This window comes from Rhinolophus ferrumequinum, chromosome 14 (genome assembly GCF_004115265.2).
Source record: "Rhinolophus ferrumequinum isolate MPI-CBG mRhiFer1 chromosome 14, mRhiFer1_v1.p, whole genome shotgun sequence".
In the NCBI taxonomy this organism is placed as follows: Eukaryota; Metazoa; Chordata; class Mammalia; order Chiroptera; family Rhinolophidae; genus Rhinolophus; species Rhinolophus ferrumequinum.
The window spans coordinates 72265070-72283405 of record NC_046297.1 but is presented as its reverse complement, the minus strand read 5'-3'; the positions used below and the strand labels follow the sequence as shown (position 1 = coordinate 72283405).

At 56.8% G+C, this 18336-nt stretch overlaps 1 protein-coding gene across 5 annotated transcripts; it reads left to right on the top strand.

Moving 5' to 3' along the window:
- The first annotated feature begins 3907 nt into the window (after positions 1-3907).
- Positions 3908-13682, top strand: JRK (Jrk helix-turn-helix protein). 5 transcript variants are annotated; one of them, XR_004424941.1, is made up of 3 exons: positions 3908-4042; positions 5012-13061; positions 13301-13682. XR_004424941.1 is itself a non-coding variant. In XM_033126034.1 (3 exons), exon 3 carries the CDS (start codon positions 6761-6763, stop codon positions 8423-8425), a length of 1665 nt encoding a protein of 554 aa, XP_032981925.1. In that variant the 5' UTR covers positions 3908-4042; positions 5012-5261; positions 6302-6760; the 3' UTR covers positions 8426-13682. The 5 variants fall into 5 exon arrangements, 4 of the variants coding, with proteins under 4 accessions (XP_032981925.1, XP_032981924.1, XP_032981927.1 ...); XM_033126034.1 differs by having other exon boundaries at positions 5012-5261; positions 6302-13682; XM_033126033.1 differs by having other exon boundaries at positions 5012-13682.
- The last annotated feature ends 4654 nt before the right edge of the window (positions 13683-18336 follow it).

Below are 18336 nucleotides of genomic sequence, written 5' to 3'. Positions count from 1 at the left end.
TGGTGATAAACTGTTACTTCCTCTCCTCTTGTCCCTCTAAGCCCAGGAGGCCAGCGGCTTCCTGCTGCTGTTGACCTGGGGGCCTTAGTGGTCCTCTCAACCTGTCCCCCTTTTGTAAACAGTCTCCCCATGACTCCTTGGAGCATCCGGCCCTGTGCTAGTGGGTACAGGCCACGCCCACTGCCTGCTAGCCAAGTGCTTGTCTGGGGGGCAACAGGCCCCTCCCACCTGGAGGTCAGCTGCTCTGACCTCCATCTTCTCCTTGATTTAACCCTGGAAAAGGGCCCTGGGGCCTGTTGGAGTGATGAGGATGTTGATGGGTGAACCCTGGGGAAATGGGCTCCAGCTCGATCTGCCTGGGCAGGGGCGGGAGGCCAGGGGGCTGATGGAGCCCTCGCAGTGTGGGGCAGCTCCCGTCTTCTCACCTTGAGTCCTGGATCAAGAGGCCATGGTGGTGTGGGCCAGGGTGACCCGAGACCCAGACCCTGGGACTCGTAACACCTGCGGTCTCCCCTGCCCAGCTGCCTGCCACCTACCAGGCTGCACTATTTCCAGTGGAGATTGGCTCCCCTTTGGCAGGTGGGGAATCTGGGGCTCAGAGAAGACCAGAAACTTGCTTAAGTGTGGTTCTCCCCAAGGGCACCTTTCTCGCCCACTGTGCTCACCAGAACTTTCTCTAAACACCCCACGCTGGGCCAGTCCCATAAGCTCAGGTGACTCACACAGTAAGTAAAACGTGACTTCACTGTTTCTGTGTGTGGCTGCCTGCCTGTCTGCCCCCCGCCACACACACCTAGCTCCCACCCATGGGACTATGGGTGCTCTTGCCTGGAGCCTTTTTTATCTGTCCAGTTCCTAGCACCGGCCTGGAACAGTCTTTCCTCAAATATTGACAGGTGCAAATGTTTGTTGATCTGATTTGATATGAACTGATTACACGAAGGCAGTGGTTGTCAAATGGGGGTGCTTTTGCACCCCAGGGGTCATTTAACAAGCCAGGAGACATTTCCCCACTGAGGGGTTGTCCCCACTGAGGGTGCAACTGGCTCCCAGGAGCCCCAGGCCCAGAATGTTGCTATGGACCCCTCACAGGACCATACAGCCCCAGGGTCAGGCATAGTCACAGAGCAGGAGCCTCGCCCTAGCTGTCCCAGTGGGTGTGGAGGGAAGAATGTGAAACCCAAAAGCATGAGGAGCTAGGGAACACTATCTGCAGGGCTTGGGACTTGCTGGGACCCGCCACCCTACAGTAGGGGTCCTTGCCAATAGACCACTACTACTCCTGGGGCTGCCACACAGTCCCACTCTTGAACTGGGTCCCCTCTCTGCCAGCAGGGCATGGGCTTTACAAGCTCCCTCAGCTGGGAGCCCCCTCCTTACTGAGACTCGTCACTCCAAGATCCTCCTCCGAGGGGCTGGCTGGTGAAGTGTGCCCATCTGAGGCCTCCAAAGCCTGGGGGAGGGGCTCTTCTGGGTCCAGCACCACTTCCAGGCGAAGGTCTGCAGGCAGAGGGACAACAGTGCTAGGCCCCAGAGGACACCAGTGGATGCTCTTCTTTGTACTCTTTCTGACCCCTCCCTCTGTGCCAGAGTGGACTCAGTCCTTGAGGCAATGTTCAAGGGTCCCAGAGTACGGCAGGAGTATCTCAGCATCGATGAAAAAACATCCAGCCTAAGAGAAAGCTTGTAAGAGTTTCTTTGAGTCAAACTGATGGCAATTGCCGGGAAGCAAAATCTAAATGGACTGAGAAAATGCTCCGCAAGATGGCGGTTTGCAGCTTATTTTATATGTAGAATCAAAGGAAGAGGGTTACATGAAATCCACTGGTGGTAGATTAAGGGGGTGGGGGAAAGCAAGGCGGGGAAATCTCTGGGATTGGATGAAAGTAAATTGGAGAGACAGGTGCTTCTTTCACATAGGTGGGTACAGGATAGTTAATAGTTCACTTTTTACAGCACATAGAGATGGTAATCAGGGGACAAAAAATAATGAGGGATTCTATACTTTCCTGTTCTGGCCCAGAAAAAAAGATTACTGACATCCCAAGGGCATACTATCTTGGATGCAAAGACAATAGACAGGCCCACTTAAGATAGAGATTGACCTTTGTCAAGGAAGCTACAGACTAAAGATGTGACTTCCCACCATGGCCCACCTTAGTTAGGAATTTTTATGTTCACGCCATCCTATGTGGTTATTTTGTCTCCTGAGCTTCTCAGGTTTAACATGTGGCCTCTTTTCCATCCACACCGGGGAAGACCCACGTATCTTGGGGGTCTTGGGGGTCATCTTGAGGGTGGGTGCATGCGATCCCGTGTCCACCAGGTGGCAGCAGACTGTCATAGGGGTGGAGCTGGGCTTGCTGGGGCAACCTCGCTGTCCCAAGAGACCCCACGAAGGGAGGGTTCTGGGCTCCATGCAGCCCTCTTCATGTGAGCGTTATGCTTCTGCCCCTTTCCTCTCAGTCAAGCGTGTCTAATTCACCCATATTTTCAATACAGGGAACCATGTGCAACCAAGTGGTGCTGGTTCCAAGTCACAAAGTTTTGGGGTGCATCGTCATGCAGCAGCAGATGGCTGATACAGGGGCATAAGGGCAGAGGAGGACCAGGGAGGAGGCAACTGAGGCCAGGACTAGGGAAAGCAATTGTGGGGAGTGAGATCAGCACGGCTGTGGAGGGCTCCACTCTGAGTTTTTGGCCTGAGTGAATGGAATGTTGTCACTCACTGAGATAGGGAGTTGTGGATGGAGTGAGGCTGGGCAGGAGGATTGAGAGTTCAGATTTAGAAATGCTGTCTGAGGTGACTGTTAGAAAGCCACGTGGAGATGTGGGTAATGTGTCTGCTCGCTTGTGGGCCATGAAGGAATTCATGAGTCAGGTAGAAATACAGAAGGAAGATTTATTAAAGTAAGAGAAAGGTCGGCTGGGCAGAGTCTACTACAGGGAAACTACTGCAGGGAAACTACTACAAACTACTGCGTCGAGTCTTTGGTCTCAAATTTTATGTTTTCCTGTAGTTGGGGGTGGAGGAAGGTGCGGTAAAGCTGGTTATGGCAACCTTTGCATGTTATGTAGATCTAAGCTGGAGCCAGGAGAGTGGATCCCATACAGATGCAAAACCTCTCCAGGTCACTGCCAGGCATGCAAAGCCAAAGTAAATAGAACCACAGAAACTGGTATGCATAGTAAATGTATAGTAAACAGTCCTTAAGCTTTGGTGGAAAGGAGGGGAAAAAAGAAAGATTTCAAAAAGTCCCAAACTGAATTATGCTTGTTAAATCGAATTATACCAGAGGTCCAAATCTCAACATAGATCTAATGCCACCTTTACAATCCCGTCTCATCAATGAGGACAAGGACAGCCGGGGTGCGGGGCATTATTCAACCCACCAGTCTGCCTCTGGTCCCCAGATTCACACTGGTCCAGCATGTAAAACATTCACCCCATCCCAAGGTCCCCAAACGTCTCAACTCATTACACCATCAACTCAAGTCCAAATCTCACCCAAGTCTCACCAGCTCAAAAGTCCCAGATATCGTCATGGAAATCACCAAAATTAGGGATAGCTGAAGTTCTAGCTAAGAGGATGGGTAGGAAGAAACCAGCATTAGCTACTCCTGTCGCTAAGGGCAGGGGCCTAATTTGCTGCCTTTCCCACCCCCATTAGAAACTTCCACATCAAAGGCCATCCTGGACTGGGGGGCACAGAGCCCTATCTGCCCTCACGCCCACCCTTGCCCAGGACTGCGAGGGCCCCCAACTCGTTCTGCACAGGGTTCCAATCATCACAAAACCCGAGACTCCAGTCACCCCCGCGCCCTTGCTACACACGGACAAGTCGAGGCTCAGAGCCCGGGCGGAGGCCATCGACGCCCACCCTCGGCTGCCCTCTGTCTCCCCTGCATCTCTACCGCCTTCTGCGAAACCATCGAGGCGAGAGTCCTCCGGGCTGCCTAGAGCGTCCCGGAAGTGGCGGTGACGGTGAAGGGGCGCGGATCGGCTGCACTTCCGGCGGCGGTGGCTGCTCCGGGTCCGCAGGTGAGTGGGGGCCGGGCCTGGGAGGCGGGTGGGCTGCGTGCGGTCTGGTCTTCTCGCCCGGGCGTCGTCCCCGGGAGCCGCACCCCTCCACCCCGGCTCGGGCCCCGAGCCCCCCGCCTGTCAGGGACCGGGGACCGGGCTGCCAGCCCTGAGCCTTCGCTGCAGCCCCCGCCCTCGTCCCCAGTCCTCGCTCCGAGCCTGGCCGCGGCGCCCAGTCTCGACCCCCGGGGCTCCACCTGCGGAAGGCACTCGGCACCGAGGGACCCTCCCTTCCCCCGGAAGAAGTCACCCGACTTGACTTTTTGGTTCTCTGTTTTGGTTTGCCCTTGCCCCAAACTGAGCTTGTGCCCCCAGCCGTGGCCCCGGAATAGAAACGTTTTCCAAACCAACCTCTGCAGCCTCCCGCGGGGTCTCCCTGCCCCCGGGTTTCCTCGCCCTGTGCTCCACGGAGAGGGGGCTTTGTGTTTGTACCTACAGCCCCCCGCCCCCCCACACTCCCCAGAACGCCTCTCAGCTCCCAGGAGCTCGCCCTGCCGGTGGCGCTCCCCGGTGTTTGCGTCCCTTGCTAAAGGGTCCTTCAGTTCTTCTTGCTCTCGAGACTTCATCTTCTCCTCCGTCTCCAGAATGCTTGTTTCTTGCGTATTTCTCCCTGATACTCGTCTTACCCCTACGCACTACCACTCCTCCCCTGAAGCTCTCGGCTCTCTTTTAAGGACAGGGAGGGGTCTAGGCAGAAACCAGTGCCTCCCTCTGCCCTCTTCGGCCCCTACTCTGCCCTCCTCCGTTTCTTTTGTCCCTTGGGCACAAGAGGATAATATGTTTACATCTGTTGGAGTCCAAGAGGCCTCCGTGTCACTGCTTCCTTTGAAGTGGCAAGGCTGGAAACCCTGTGATTTCTCTTGCCGGGTCATGGTAACTTTTGGTTTAAGAACTTGTTTCCGAAGTAATATTTAACTTTCATTTTTAAAGGAGGTTTTGTCTCGCTAGCCAGATGACCGTGTTTTCAGCTGTCTTGTACCGCCCTGCACATACCTGCATGTCAAGCGTGAGGAAGCATCCGTCATGAGTGAATTCCTGGCACTGAGCCTGCACTGAGCCTGCAGGACACCTTTTCCAGCGGTCCCGGCCCTTCCTTCTTCCTGTGGTGCTTCGAGTCAGGCTCTGTCAAGTGACTGGGCTCCCATTTTCTCCTGGTTTCATATTAAACATCTCCCTAAAGGTGGATTGTGGCCTTTACTTCCCTCTGCTCCTCGTAGGGCCAAACAGTACGGCATCACACTGTCACACCCAGTAAATAGGATGTAAATAGTATCCCTGTAGGACCAGCACCTTCCTTCACTTTGCAGACCAGGACTGACTCGGAAGGGTGCAAGGATGTGCCCAGAGATGACTGGTGACAGGCCCGGATTTGTCTTTGGGGCTGTTGCTACATTTGAGGAAACTTTTCATTTCTCTTGAGTTGTAGTCTCAAAGAGCCACATTTTTATGCTCTATGGATGACTCGTCCTGTGGCCTCACCAAATGCTCAAAGTTGGAAGAAGCAGCCAAGATGAGGGTTTGGGGTGGGGTAGGGAGTCACAGCCAGAAGTGCACTTGTGAGTACCGCATGCCTTTCACTGCGGGATGTGGCGAGGGGTGACAGTAAGCTCACTGTGGCTGCTACCTGGGTGGTCTGCGGTCCTTCCCAGGTGAGGGGTGAGAGGGCTGTAGGCTGAGTCATGGAGGCAGGGGACAGCTGCTTACGAGGGAGAAGACAGGACTGTCAGAGCCATCTCAGGGCTGAGCAGACCAGTGGGGTGGTCACTGTCAGGACCACAGCTCTTCAATCCTTGGAAGCTGGAGGATGGTGGTGGCACCAGGAGAAGTATGGCGGGACCCATGATTCTCACAGACTGCCCTGGGCCAGCAAGGGTGTATCCACCACATCCTGCAAGTCCGCTCGATGGCACAGGGAGGGGTGTGGGGTGTTCTGGGAAATTGTTATAAAAGGATAGAATTGTCCGTCTGGAAGTCACCAGTGACTCAGAAGTCATTTGGTAGAAGTTGGAATTCAGAACCAGTGTGTCAGCACGCTGGCGGCTGGGCAGAGAGCTAGGCAGCCTTGGACACTGGGTCAGTCACTGGCCAGCTTGTGTTGGAAGTTTCTACACCACTTGTTTCAGCTGCAGCTTCCCAATGTGTACACTGGTGAGGACGCCTACACGCAGCCTAGGCCCACGCTCCATGACATTTTTCTTTCTTTCCCCTTCTGCTTTCCAGTTCCTAAAGTACTATGCGTGTGAGACAGCGCTGTGAGTCCTGGAGAGAGGCACCCCTGGCTCAGACAGTACAACCTCGGGTAACCGGAAGCCAGCTCCCGGGGCGCCTCTACTCTCTGGTCTGTGGTTGAAGGGAGAAGCTGCCACCATCCCCGCAGAGAAGGCCAGAGGTTTCAACAGCGTGGCGAAGTCTAGGGGACGGTGTGACTCGGGAGCGGTCCAGGAGCTCTCTCCTGGCCAGGGCGCTGGGAGCCTGGAAGACAAGGGACAGCTGAGGCAAGAGGTTGCTGGAACTGGAGGGAGGAACAGAGGAGGAACTGTGGCTTGTGGTGGTGCAGGATCAGCACAACGGGGTGGGCAGAGTGGAGAGAGAAACGGGCAAGCCAGGGGAACGGGAGGAAAGGGGAGAGGAGGCAGGAAGGCTGTGTGTCCTCCATCTGAGGGACAAGCCTCCCCCCACATGGCCTCCAAGCAGGCTGCCGGGAGGGGCCCAGGGGAGAAGCGCAAGAGGGTGGTGCTGACGCTGAAGGAGAAGATGGACATCTGCGCACGCCTGGAGAGGGGCGAGAGCCGGAAGGCGCTGATGCAGGAGTACAACGTGGGCATGTCCACGCTGTACGACATCAAAGCCCACAAGGCACAGCTGCTGCGCTTCTTCGCCAGCTCCGACTGCAACAAGGCTTTGGAACGCCGGCGCACGCTGCACACGCCCAAGCTCGAGCACCTGGACCGCGTCCTGTACGAGTGGTTCCTGGGCAAGCGTGCCGAAGGCGTGCCTGTCTCGGGCCCCATGCTCATCGAGAAAGCCAAGGACTTGTACGAACAAATGCGGCTAACCGAGCCCTGCGTGTTTTCTGGCGGCTGGCTGTGGCGTTTTAAGGCCAGACACGGCATTAAGAAGCTGGACGCATCCAGCGAGAAGCAGATGGCTGATCACCAGGCGGCTGAGCAGTTCCGTGCGTTTTTCCGGAGCTTGACCTCAGAGCACGGCCTGACGCCAGAGCAGGTTTACAACGCCGATGAGACTGGCCTCTTCTGGCGGTGCTTGCCGAGTCCCACCCCCGAGGGTGGGGCTGTGCCCTGCGGCCGGCAGAACAGGGACAGGCTGACCGTCCTCATGTGTGCCAATGCCACGGGCTCCCACAAAATCAAGCCCCTGGTGATCGGGAAATGCAGCGGGCCCCGGGCTTCCAGAGGCATCCAGCACTTGCCGGCGGCTTACCGGGCCCAAGGTAACGCGTGGGCGGACAGGGCGGTTTTCTCTGACTGGTTCCATCATATCTTTGCTCCGTCAGTGAGAGAGCACTTCCGAGCCCAGGGCTTGCCAGAAGACAGCAAAGCTATGCTCCTGCTGGACAGCTCCCGGGCCCACCCGCAGGAGTCCGAGCTGGTTTCCGCGAACATCTTCACCATCTTCCTGCCCGCCAGCGTCACCTCCTTAATCCAGCCCATGGACCAGGGCATCCGGCGAGACTTCATGAGGAATTTCATCAACCCCCCTGTCACGCCACAGGGCTTCCACGCGCGCTACAATGTGAACGACGCCATCTGCAGCGTGGCCTGTGCCTGGAACGCGGTGCCCGGTGACGTCTTCAGCCGGGCCTGGAGGAAGCTGTGGCCCGCGGCTGCGCTGGCGGAAGGCTCCTCTTCCGAGGAGGAGCCCGAGCGCCTCAGAACCAAGCCTCACGACCAGACCTTCGCGCACGTCCTGGAACTCGGGAGAGAGGCCGCGTCCCGCGCGAGCAGCAGACTCAACGGGAGCGCGGCGGCCGAGCGGGCTGGGCCTGGGCAGGAGGCTGGAGGAGGGCGCCCCGCTGCGGGCCACCCAGAGCAGGCCGAAAAGGATGGTGGGGCTGGGGAGGGCGAGGAGGTGGCCTGGGAGCAGGCGGCCGTGGCCTTTGACGCCGTGGTCCGCTTTGCCGAGGCGCAGCCTTGCTTCTCGGCACCGGAGGTGGGGCAGCTGCGCGCGCTGCGCTCGGTGTTCGTGCGGCAGCGGCAGGGGCGGCGGCGGTGCCCGGCACTCAGGGCCGGGGTCAAGCTCGAAGCCCCCCAGGAGCTCGCGGCGGGGTGCGCCGCCTCTGCCGGCTCCCCGCTGCCCTGCTCGTCCCTGGCGGGTGAGAACTGACTGCGTCTGGAGCCGCGGCTGCGTGGCCACACCCACCGGCGGGGAGCTGTTCCCGGAGGGTGGGTGCTGAGACATGCGTGCCCAGCCCCTCACTTTGTGGCTAACCAAGTACCTCACTGGTCGTGTCACACGAACATGAGGACATATTCTGGCAGGGCCCACCAAACCTAAAACATACCTGAGCGTCCTGTGGCTACACTCCAGGACTGGGCGAGCAGGTTCTGGTCGGTGGCTGGCTCAGCCTCGCTGTGTCCGAGGGTAGAGATGTCCGTCGGGAGGAGAAAAGTCGGCCCTTAGGCCGGCCAATGGCAGTACCTGCCACCATTTGACAGGCTGGCATGTCCCAAGGTCCACGTATCCTGTGCCTCAGGGCTTGGTCTGCTGGGCTGGTTCCCAAGAGCAGTTCACCAAGGGCCAGGACTCAGTTTATGACCTTGAGTCAGCTAAGCCCCCTGCTGTGGCTTTACAGGCAACCTGTCATCAGCCTGCTCGAGTGTCCCCCTTCAGGCATGACTTTGCTCAGCAGCACGAGCCTGTGAACGTTCCTCCATGTTGCCCGCAGACCCCGTGCCTTGGGCTTGACCCCAACATGTGGGCTGCATGCTGACTTCACGTGTGGAATTGCTTCCCATAAAGCAAGCAGGAGCGTTGGGCCAGGCGTGCCCTCGCCCGCTAGAGGACCATAGGGCCCTGTGGTGTTTCTGGCATCTTGGCTCAGAGTCCAGTAGACGTGCACCATCCCATATTGCTCAGATATCACATTCACGGCCTTTCCATGGATAAATCTTGACCAGACCTTCAGAAATTAGTCTTAGGTTTGCACAGACATAACTAAAACAGGAAAACAAGCTGTTTAGATTCCTAGCAATAGTTGAATATCTATCCGCAGCTGTTCACACCTTGTTGAGACTTGCTGGGGAAAGTTGGCTGTTCTGGTTGGTTTGGTAAAGGCGGGGCGTGAAGCCATGGTGATTCTTCCTGTCTCCTAGGCGGGTCACAGCTTCCCGGTGGCGCTGCCTCACTTGTGGCCAGACCTGTAGTCACAGAAAGGCCTGGGTCGGCAGTACTTACCCTCCTCTTTGTACACAACATGGGCTATTTTTCTGTGTTTCTTTCACTGCTTTGCCTTTGAATTCCATCCTCTTCTTGAAGTCAATGTCACGGCAGCTGAGTGGATGCGTAGTTTTCATCTGTTTGCTCTTTATGCCACCAGGGGGACCTTTGTTCCCTTGAGAGCCGAGGAACCTCAAGTGTTCGGTTTGCCCTGGGTTTCTCTTGTATTTTTACCGCTTTCAAACACCAGGGTGGCAGCCATTGCTGACATGGCGCTACACCGTGGAGCGTGTGTCCCGCTTTGGATGCATGTATGAAGGTTGGGAAATGAGCACAGACCGTTTTAAGCTTCCTTGCCGATTCTGTGCTGCTGTGACATCTGTTTCCTTCACATGTCTGGGTAACACCTGTGCACCCGTGTACTCCTGTGTCATTTTGTGTCACTTCCAGACTCAGGTGCATCCCCATGCCATTGAGTTGCAGCTGCTTGAGGTACAATAGGAAGTTCGATGTGGAATCAGCAAGGCTGCCCTCGCCATTGGCTGTGGCCATATGGAGATGGATGGGCATGCCCGCCCGGAGAGGTGCCCCCGCAGTCAGCCTGCGGGCCCCCGCCCAGCCGTTCTTGAGCTGCAGGACTTCGACGGGTGGGTGGAGCCAGGGAGGGGCCTGGCATGGGGGTTCCTGGCTGGCGCTCCTAGGTTGCCGTCAGACTAGACCCCAGGCCATGGGCTCTTGTCATGCCCTCACTACCTGCTCCTGTCCTGGCGTGTTGTGGCAGATCAATAAACGCACGTCAGCGGACAAACTGAGCGGTGTTTATCCTCAGGGTCTCCTTCCAGAACCAGCCACTCCTGCTGCCGATCAAGGGGTGCTTCAGGGAGCAGGACTCGCCTTGCATGCCTCCCTCTCCCCTTCCTCCCCATGGGGGCTCTTCTGGAGATCTCAGGAGGAGTGAGGATTCTCAGTGTAAGTGATGGCAGAGACCTGGAGCCCAGTGAGGCTGTCTTGTGAGCTGTGTGTCCGGCCCTGGTGAGCACCTCTGCCCCGGGCTCCTTGCAGAGACTGCTGCGTCCTCTTCACGCCCATCCCTAGGTGCTTTGCTCCACTTACTGTCCAGTTTCTGAGAGGTTCAAGTGGTCAGGGTCTTGAGTTTCAGAATTTTTTTGGCCCAAACAGTCTTAGGTGGAGCCCCCTGGACTGGATGTGAAATGGAGCTGGAGGGACCACACCACCCTTTTTCCTCACCAGTAGCTGCTGAGGCCCCTCAGGGAACCTGGGCTCCCTGTTCCTCCCACCCCCCACCTCCCCCTATACCCCCAACTCCAACCCCAGCCCACACTGGCCGTGGGGTTGGCAGGGACAGGACCTTGGTGGCTCACAGGGTGGTGACTCCCCCAGATTCTCCCCACCCCAAAGGGAGGTTGTCACCCCAGGGTGGCGTGTGACCTGTGCTGTGGTGTTGGACTAGGTGTGTGAAATGAGTGCATCAGGACCTGTGACCGTGGGAGCCAGGGGCCCGCAGAAGCCGGCAGATGGCCCCAGGGCACCCACGCTGGGCTGCAAACCTTGCTCACTGCTCCCCACCCTGGGGTTTATTGACTTACTACTCTATCAATAGGACTCTGAAGGGACAGGCTTAGTGGCCTGTTGATCACCCTGCTTGCCTTCATGTCCGTCATTTACAGACGTGTCCTGAGCCAGGCCTGAGGTCCTGGATGGGCAGCTGGACACTGAAGGGGAGGGGCTGGAGCCCATGATGGTCTGTGAGCAGGGGCCAGCCTACACGCAGAGGAGGGGAGCTCCGCCAGGCCCCCCAGGCCAGGATCAGCCAGCACAGAGGGGCACCCCGACCCTCACACAGGCTTACAGTTGCCCAGATGGTTGCTGTGTGAGCCTGGGCTTGAGGTCAGCAGAAACGGACCGCGGAGCCAGCCAGCCGTGCCGGGCAGAGGGTGGGCCTGGAGTCTAGCTTGGCCAATGTGTGCCTCCCCAGGGGGCTTCTCCCAAGGGAGCAGGCTCCTCCTGTCTGTTCCCACTGGGCCCGATCTCTTCCCTTCCCCTGCTCTGGCTCACCCTTCCGTGTCTCAGTCTGAACCCTGCGGTGGAACACGCCTCTTTCTCCACCCTGGACCTGCCCCACTCTCAACTGGGGCATCGCTGGCTGGCACTTTCCTTGCTGCCCTTCCACTTCTCCCAGAGGCCAGAGGCCCTGCTCCCATAGAGGGCAAAGCAGGGGTCCTGGGATTTGGGGATGCCAGGCCAAGGCAGGACACTGGGGGTGACAAAGCTGTCAGACACGCAGCCTTGGGGAGCTCTGGTCTCAGCAGGACTCTGCGCCTGGGGTGGGAGCCTGCTGCCCCAAGCCTGGCTGGTGAGAGGCGGCACTAGAGCGGGGCCCAGGTCATCTGTGAGGCAGGCCCTGACCCAGGGAAGTGGCAGCCGGGACAGGTGTAGGAGGAGGGGGGTCCCCGGGGCTGCCCTCAGCCCCCCCCACACTGCCCATGTCACTGCCTATTCTCTGCCAGGCCGCCACGCACACACCATCTTCCCCTTTTGAATGTCTTTCTTGATTTATGGGGCAATACATTTTAATAAAGGGCTTTTCCCCTTGTGAGCCCAGAGCATGGGGCTTCTCTTAGCTCAGGACCGTGCCTGTTGCCAGCTGCTTTAATAAGGACGCCCATAAATCAATCTGTTTTTTGTGGCTCTGAAAAATCAGGCCACTGGGTCTCATTGCACCTCATTATTATTATTATTATTATTATTATTATTATTATTATTATTTTATTTTATTGGGGAATATTGGGGACCAGTGTGTTTCTCCAGGGCCCATCAGCTCCAAGTTATTATCCTTCAATCTAGATGTGGAGGGCGCAGCTCAGTTTGCACCTCATTATTTAATGAAACACACATTATCAAAACGGAGCCAGAGCACCAATCGAGGGGAGGTGGCAACTTCTTGAAGGGAAGAGCAGGGGTTGGGAGGCCATGGCCGATCCCCTGCAATGGGGGGTACATTCCTGGGGTTCCTGAGGGCTGTCCTCTGGCCTCGCCCGGGTGGCCCAGCTCTTAACTCTGCTGGACCTGTGGCGGAGGCCTCACTCAGGCGTCAGCCTCATCTCACTTCATCCCTAAAAAGGGACCCCTACATTCCTCCCACATCCCCAGACCCCCCGCAGCAGGCTCAGAGATGTTCTGTCCCACTGTGGGGGGGCACTGCCACAAAGCCCGCTCACTCACAGAGGGTCTTGCTGGGCTGCAGGCCACTAAGGATGCTGGCCGTGCAAAGAAGTTGCATCCCCTGCTTTCAAAGTGTAAGGGTTATGGTGTACTTTTCAAGATTTAAAAAATTTGGTTTATTTTTCTTTCTTTTTTTCTTTTTCTTTTCCCTCCCACCTCATTTATTAACTGTTTTCTCGAGGCTACATGCATACCTCATTAATCTGAACAACTGGCAGAACCTGATTTGAAAGAAACTGGTTCAGCCCTCAGACATCTGGACGCCGGCAACCGGACTGCAATTCTGGACGGCAATTTTCCATCAGATGGCATGTGAATCATCCGTAGGACCAGGTTCAAGGTAACCATCGCGGAACAAACCGGACCCAGGGGACATTTCTCCTGGACGTCAGCTCTAAGGAGTCGCTTGACTAGCTCCCTCTTTCCTTTGTTCTGCCTCTTCTTGTATACCTATAAACCCCCTGACCATTCTAGGAACGGGAAAGGTGGCCTTTGTGACGGCAGTCCACCATCTTCCCGGAATGCCGACATTTTGAATAATCCTACTTTTCTTTCTGCCAACCCTTGTCTCTCGATCAGCGGCAAGCAGCTGAACCCAAGTCATTAACAAAAGGACAGAAGTTCAAGAAAAAACCCACCCACTTTACTGCAGCTAAAATAATGAAGTCAATAAAATAGGCTTTCAGTTTATCAAACTCAATGAAAATGTTCAGTGCTTGGAACTGTCTTCTCCAGCTTGCTGTCTGGGTAATAACTGCGAGGTGGACCATCTCATGAATGTCACGGTTAGTGTCCTGCTCAGTGAGCCATCGTGCAGCCTGGCTGATTCCCAGTTTGAGCTGAGGAGGTGGGGACCTCCTGCAAGTGTGGAATTGGGGGTTTTGTGCGGCAGGTTTGGGGACAGGTGTGTGACCTGGAGGCTGTGGCTCTGCCCAAGGCTGTGCTGGGGGCCTCGCTGGGGTACCAGGGCCAGCCCCTGAGGGCGGGGGTGAGGGGCTGGGGAGTTGCCACTTCATGGCACAGAGCTTCTGTTTGAAAAAAAGTTCTGGAATTTAGTGATGGTTGCATGACACGGGGAATGTAATCAGTGCCACTGAACTGTCCACGCAAAACGATGAAAGTGGTAAATTTTATGTTCTCTGTGTTTTACCACAATAAAAAATACCGTGAAATCCAAGAGCTGGATGATTGGGACCTGGTGACTCTGGGCTGAGGACGGCAGAGCCTCAGAGGAGAAGTGAGGCCCCCAAGAGACTGGCTCCAGCAGGAAGCCCAAGGGGGTGATGTCACTGGAGCCCAGGGCGAAGGTCTGGAAGGGGGCGAATATCCCGGCCTGTCCCTCTGTCCCATCTCCTCATTCCCCTTCAGGAGCCCAGCCAGAACCCGGCTGACCCTGCCTGAGAAATTCGGGAGGACGGCCAGTAGGGCGGGTAGCACTGGGCAGGGTTGGGATGGGGCTTTTGCCCAGCCGCCCCTCAGCCAGTGTTTACGAGCACCTACTGTGGGCTAGGCTTTGCCAGATTCCCTTGTCCAGTGCACAGGGAGGATCAGGCTGGAAAAGTGGGGAGGGGCCAGGCGGTCAGACCCCTGCTGGTCTTTTGAAGGACAGGGGCCCAGGGGCCTGTGTGCTCGGTGGCGGAAGACGAGTGTAGCACCAGGCTTCGGGAAGCCATCCGGGCTGTGCCTTCCTCTGGGCCCACTGTCCCTCCTGGTCATTTTCACCACACTTATTGAGGTCCCCTCCTCAGAGGCTTCACTGGCCACCCTACCATGGGGGTCCCGGGCTGTGTCCACCCCAGTCCAGCCGCTTGTTTACTCCGGTGTGCTCACAGCAACTTGCTGGTGACTTCTTGGCTCACTGTGGGGACAGAGCCTCAAAAAGCAGTTTCCAGGCGCTCGGCCTCACATAGAAAGGTGCTGGCTCAGGTAGTAAATGGTCATTGACTGTGATCAAATGGCCATCAGCTGTGGCTAGTTGGCCGTCAGCTGTAACCAGTGAGCCATTAGCCATGAATATAACTGCCGTGGCTGGGCTAGCAGAAAAAGGGGGAGCTAGCAAGAAGATGGTGGCTGAGCCTGCAAGCGGCGCAGTGAGGGGTGAGGATTGTGTGGCTCCTGCTTCCTGTGTCTCCAACCCAGCCGCCAGCGAGAGTATAGAGCTATGACTCCCCTACTTATGGCTCTGTGGGTGTTCCTTTTTGGCCTCACCATGTCCTGCGTTCTTATGTGGGGAGTGGGACCAGAGACCCCACCGGATGCCCCGCACCCTCAAGGCTCTGGGACCAAGACAGGGCCGCTGGAATCAACCCAGGCCGTGTGGGACATTGTTCATGCTTGACTTGAAAAAAACAGTTGTGAAAGGACAATTTTTAGTCACTTGAGAAAAACTGAACATGGTTGGACCTTAGGTCCCATCAGGAACTTTGTGCAAACTGTACTGGAGTCCCCAAAGCCTTTTTTTTTTTTTTTAACAGGACTTTACTGGGGAACAGTGTGTACTTCCAGGACTTTTTTGCCAAGTCAAGTTGTTGTCCTTTCAATCTTAGTTGTGGAGGGTGCCGTTCAGCTTCAAGTTGTTGTCCTTTCAGTCTTAGTTGTGGAAGGCGCAGTTCAGCTCCAGGTCCAGTTGCCGTTGCTGGTTGCAGGGGGCGCAGCCCACCATCCCTTAGGGGAGTCCATCCAGCAACCTTGTGGTTGAGAGGACGTGCTCCAACCAACTGAGCCATCTGGGAGCTCAGCGGCAGCTCAGCTCAAGGTGCTGTGTTCAATCTTAGTTGCAGGGGGCGGGCGCTTGAGGAATTGAACTGGCAACCTTGTGGTTGAGAGCCCACTGGCTCATGTGGGAATCAAACCGGCAGAGTTAGGAGCATGGAGCGCTAACCGCCTGAGCCACCGGGCTGGCCCTCCCCCCAACCCAAGCCTTTGTTTCACAGATAAACAGCAAAGTATTTACAGGTAAAAGGATGTGGGGCAGTGCTTGCTCTAAGATGCCCTAGGAGGAAAGGAGAGGTGCTGGGAACTTTGGGGGCCCTTTCCCCAGTCTCCCCACTTGTGTGTGTTCCAAGTTTCCACAGTAAAATCTTGTCAAAAGGTTTGAGGAGGGGCCGGCTGTCCATCCTGGGCCTGCAGACTGCTCCCACTGTCCACCTGTGCTGGGCACTGTCCATCCCAGCCCTGCAGCTCGTGGGGTGAGCTCTTCCGCTCCCCACTACACACCTCGGCATCCTCCTGCTGTTGGCAGGTGCGTCAGGGGCTCTGAGATACTGGATCCATGACGCGCTTTGCTCTGAGACACAAAGGCTCTTTCCGCTGAAGAGGAGGCCTGATAAATACCTGTGAGGTGAGTCAGCACTGCAGCTGCCGGTGGGGACTAGCTGAGTAATTGGTGCTGCAGTCCCTTTCGACAACAGAGGGAGGGAAGGGACCCGGGAGGAAGGGGAGAAGCTGGACCCAGTCGCCAGGCGTCAGGCTGGGAGCCCAGGCGCTCAGGACCAACGGCAGGCCCCTAGCTGCAGTGGGATGGGGGCTTCTGCAGGTGGTCAGCTGCTGGTGTGTGGGGGCACAGCCCTCACCAGCAGAGCCGATTCTCTGATTAGGGACGAGGAGAAAACTTCTGTGCCCTTAGGAAGCTCACAGGCAAAGTGTGTCAGGCATTGAGTGGCCACTGTCCACTTGCCACTGGTGTGCGTTGGCCTTCTCCCATTCTGGAACGGGGGCCCAGCCAGGAGGTGTGGGTGACCTTAGCACTGAGGCTCAGGCCAGGTATCCTGGGCTCCCCAGAGCAGCCTGGGGGCAGCTGCTGCTACACCCCGACAAAGGTGGGGGGCACATGGCCCCACACTGCCCTGGAGCGGACCTTGTCAGCTACCCACCATGTTCTCCAGGTGGCTCTGCCCTTAGAGACAATGACCTCCTGTCATGACAGGTGTCCAGGGGTGCCTAGGGGGACATCTGTTGGAGTCGGAGTGTATCCTCTACCATGGGACTTGGAACTGACCCTTGGCAGATAGAAGGAGGGGTGGCTCAGGGAGAGGCCTGGTCCATAGCAACCCCTAATTGTCCCCCAGTGCCCCCACACCTTCTGTCTAGTCTGCTGCTGTCCCGAGCCAGCCTTGGGCCGTAAGTTTTTCTCCATAGGAGCCCCAGTCCAGGGCGAGTATAACCCACCTCCCACGGCAATTGCTGTCCTAGCTGCGGGCAGTGAACATGCAGTGAGCTCTCTGCACAGGGCCTGCCGGCTCTGCCCTGCCACCTCCTCTCAGCCAGCGCCACTGTCGTTGTTGCTCTGTAGCACCGGCACGTTCTCGTTGTTCAGACTGAAGGTCGGATGTCAGAACACAAAGTGGGTATCTCAGCAAGTACTTCGAAATTCAGACCCCTCCACTCTGGTTCTCAGAGGAAGAGAAACTGTCCTCTTAGTGACAGGAATATCTTCCCAGCTTGCCTGCAGGGACAGGGCTAAAAGCCACGCTCCTACCAGGTGACGAGGTGTTTCCCCACTCCCAGCCCTGGGGTCCGGGAGCTGCTCACCGGCTGCATCTGACCATGTCAATGAAGTGGAACCTTCCCGAGACTTGAGGCCAGGCTGTCATACTCCTTGGAGGCTTTCTATAGGGCTGAACAAGGAGACAGGGCCACCGGGACAGACACTGCCCCCAGAGGATCAGATGGCCAATAAGACACATTCAAAGTTGGCATGTTATAGGAAACAAAGGCCTAGGGCTGGACTATTAACTCCTTTTCGCTGATGAAGAAAGTGGATTGAGAGCCTTCTCCCAGTCACAGTAACGACATGATGGGCTTGAGCCCAGGTCGCTGCCCTCACTCCTTATCAGCGAACTGCATTGCCTCCCAGAGAGCAGGCCAGGTCAGGTGGTCATGTGGATAACACAGGTGGTGGCGCTGGTATGGTGGTCATGACAAAGGTGTTGATGCTGGGAACCATGGCGGCGTGACGCCGGTGGGTAGGGTATGGTTATGGTGGGGGTGGGAGTAGAGATGGTAGTAGACAGTAACAGTGGTGAAGGTATGATCTTACATGGGCAGTGGAGGTGGTGGCTTTGATGATGGTGACAGAAGTAATGGGGCTGGAGGGGATGGTGAGGGTGTGAGTGATGATGACAATGGAGGAGGTCATGATTATGACGGTGGTAGTGGTGGTCATGGTGGTGATGGTGGTGGTGGTGGTGACGGTGGTGGTGGTGGTGACGGTGGTGGTGGTGGTCATGGTGGTGGTGGTGGTGGTGGTGGTGACGGTGGTGGTGGTGGTGACGGTGGTGGTGGTGGTGGTGACGGTGGTGGTGGTGGTGGTGACGGTGGTGGTGCTGGTCATGGTGGTGATGGTGGTGGTGACGGTGGTGGTGGTGGTGACGGTGGTGGTGGTGGTGATGGTGGTGGTGGTGGTGGTGACGGTGGTGGTGGTGGTGGTGACGGTGGTGGTGCTGGTCATGGTGGTGATGGTGGTGACGCTGGTGGCGGTGGCGGTGGCGGTGGTGCTGATGATGGTGGTGGTGGTGATGGTGGTGGTGGTAGTAATGGTGGTGGTGGTGGGATGGTGATAATAGTGGTGGTGGTGGTGGCAGTGGGGGTGGTAGAGAAGGTCATGGTTGTGATAG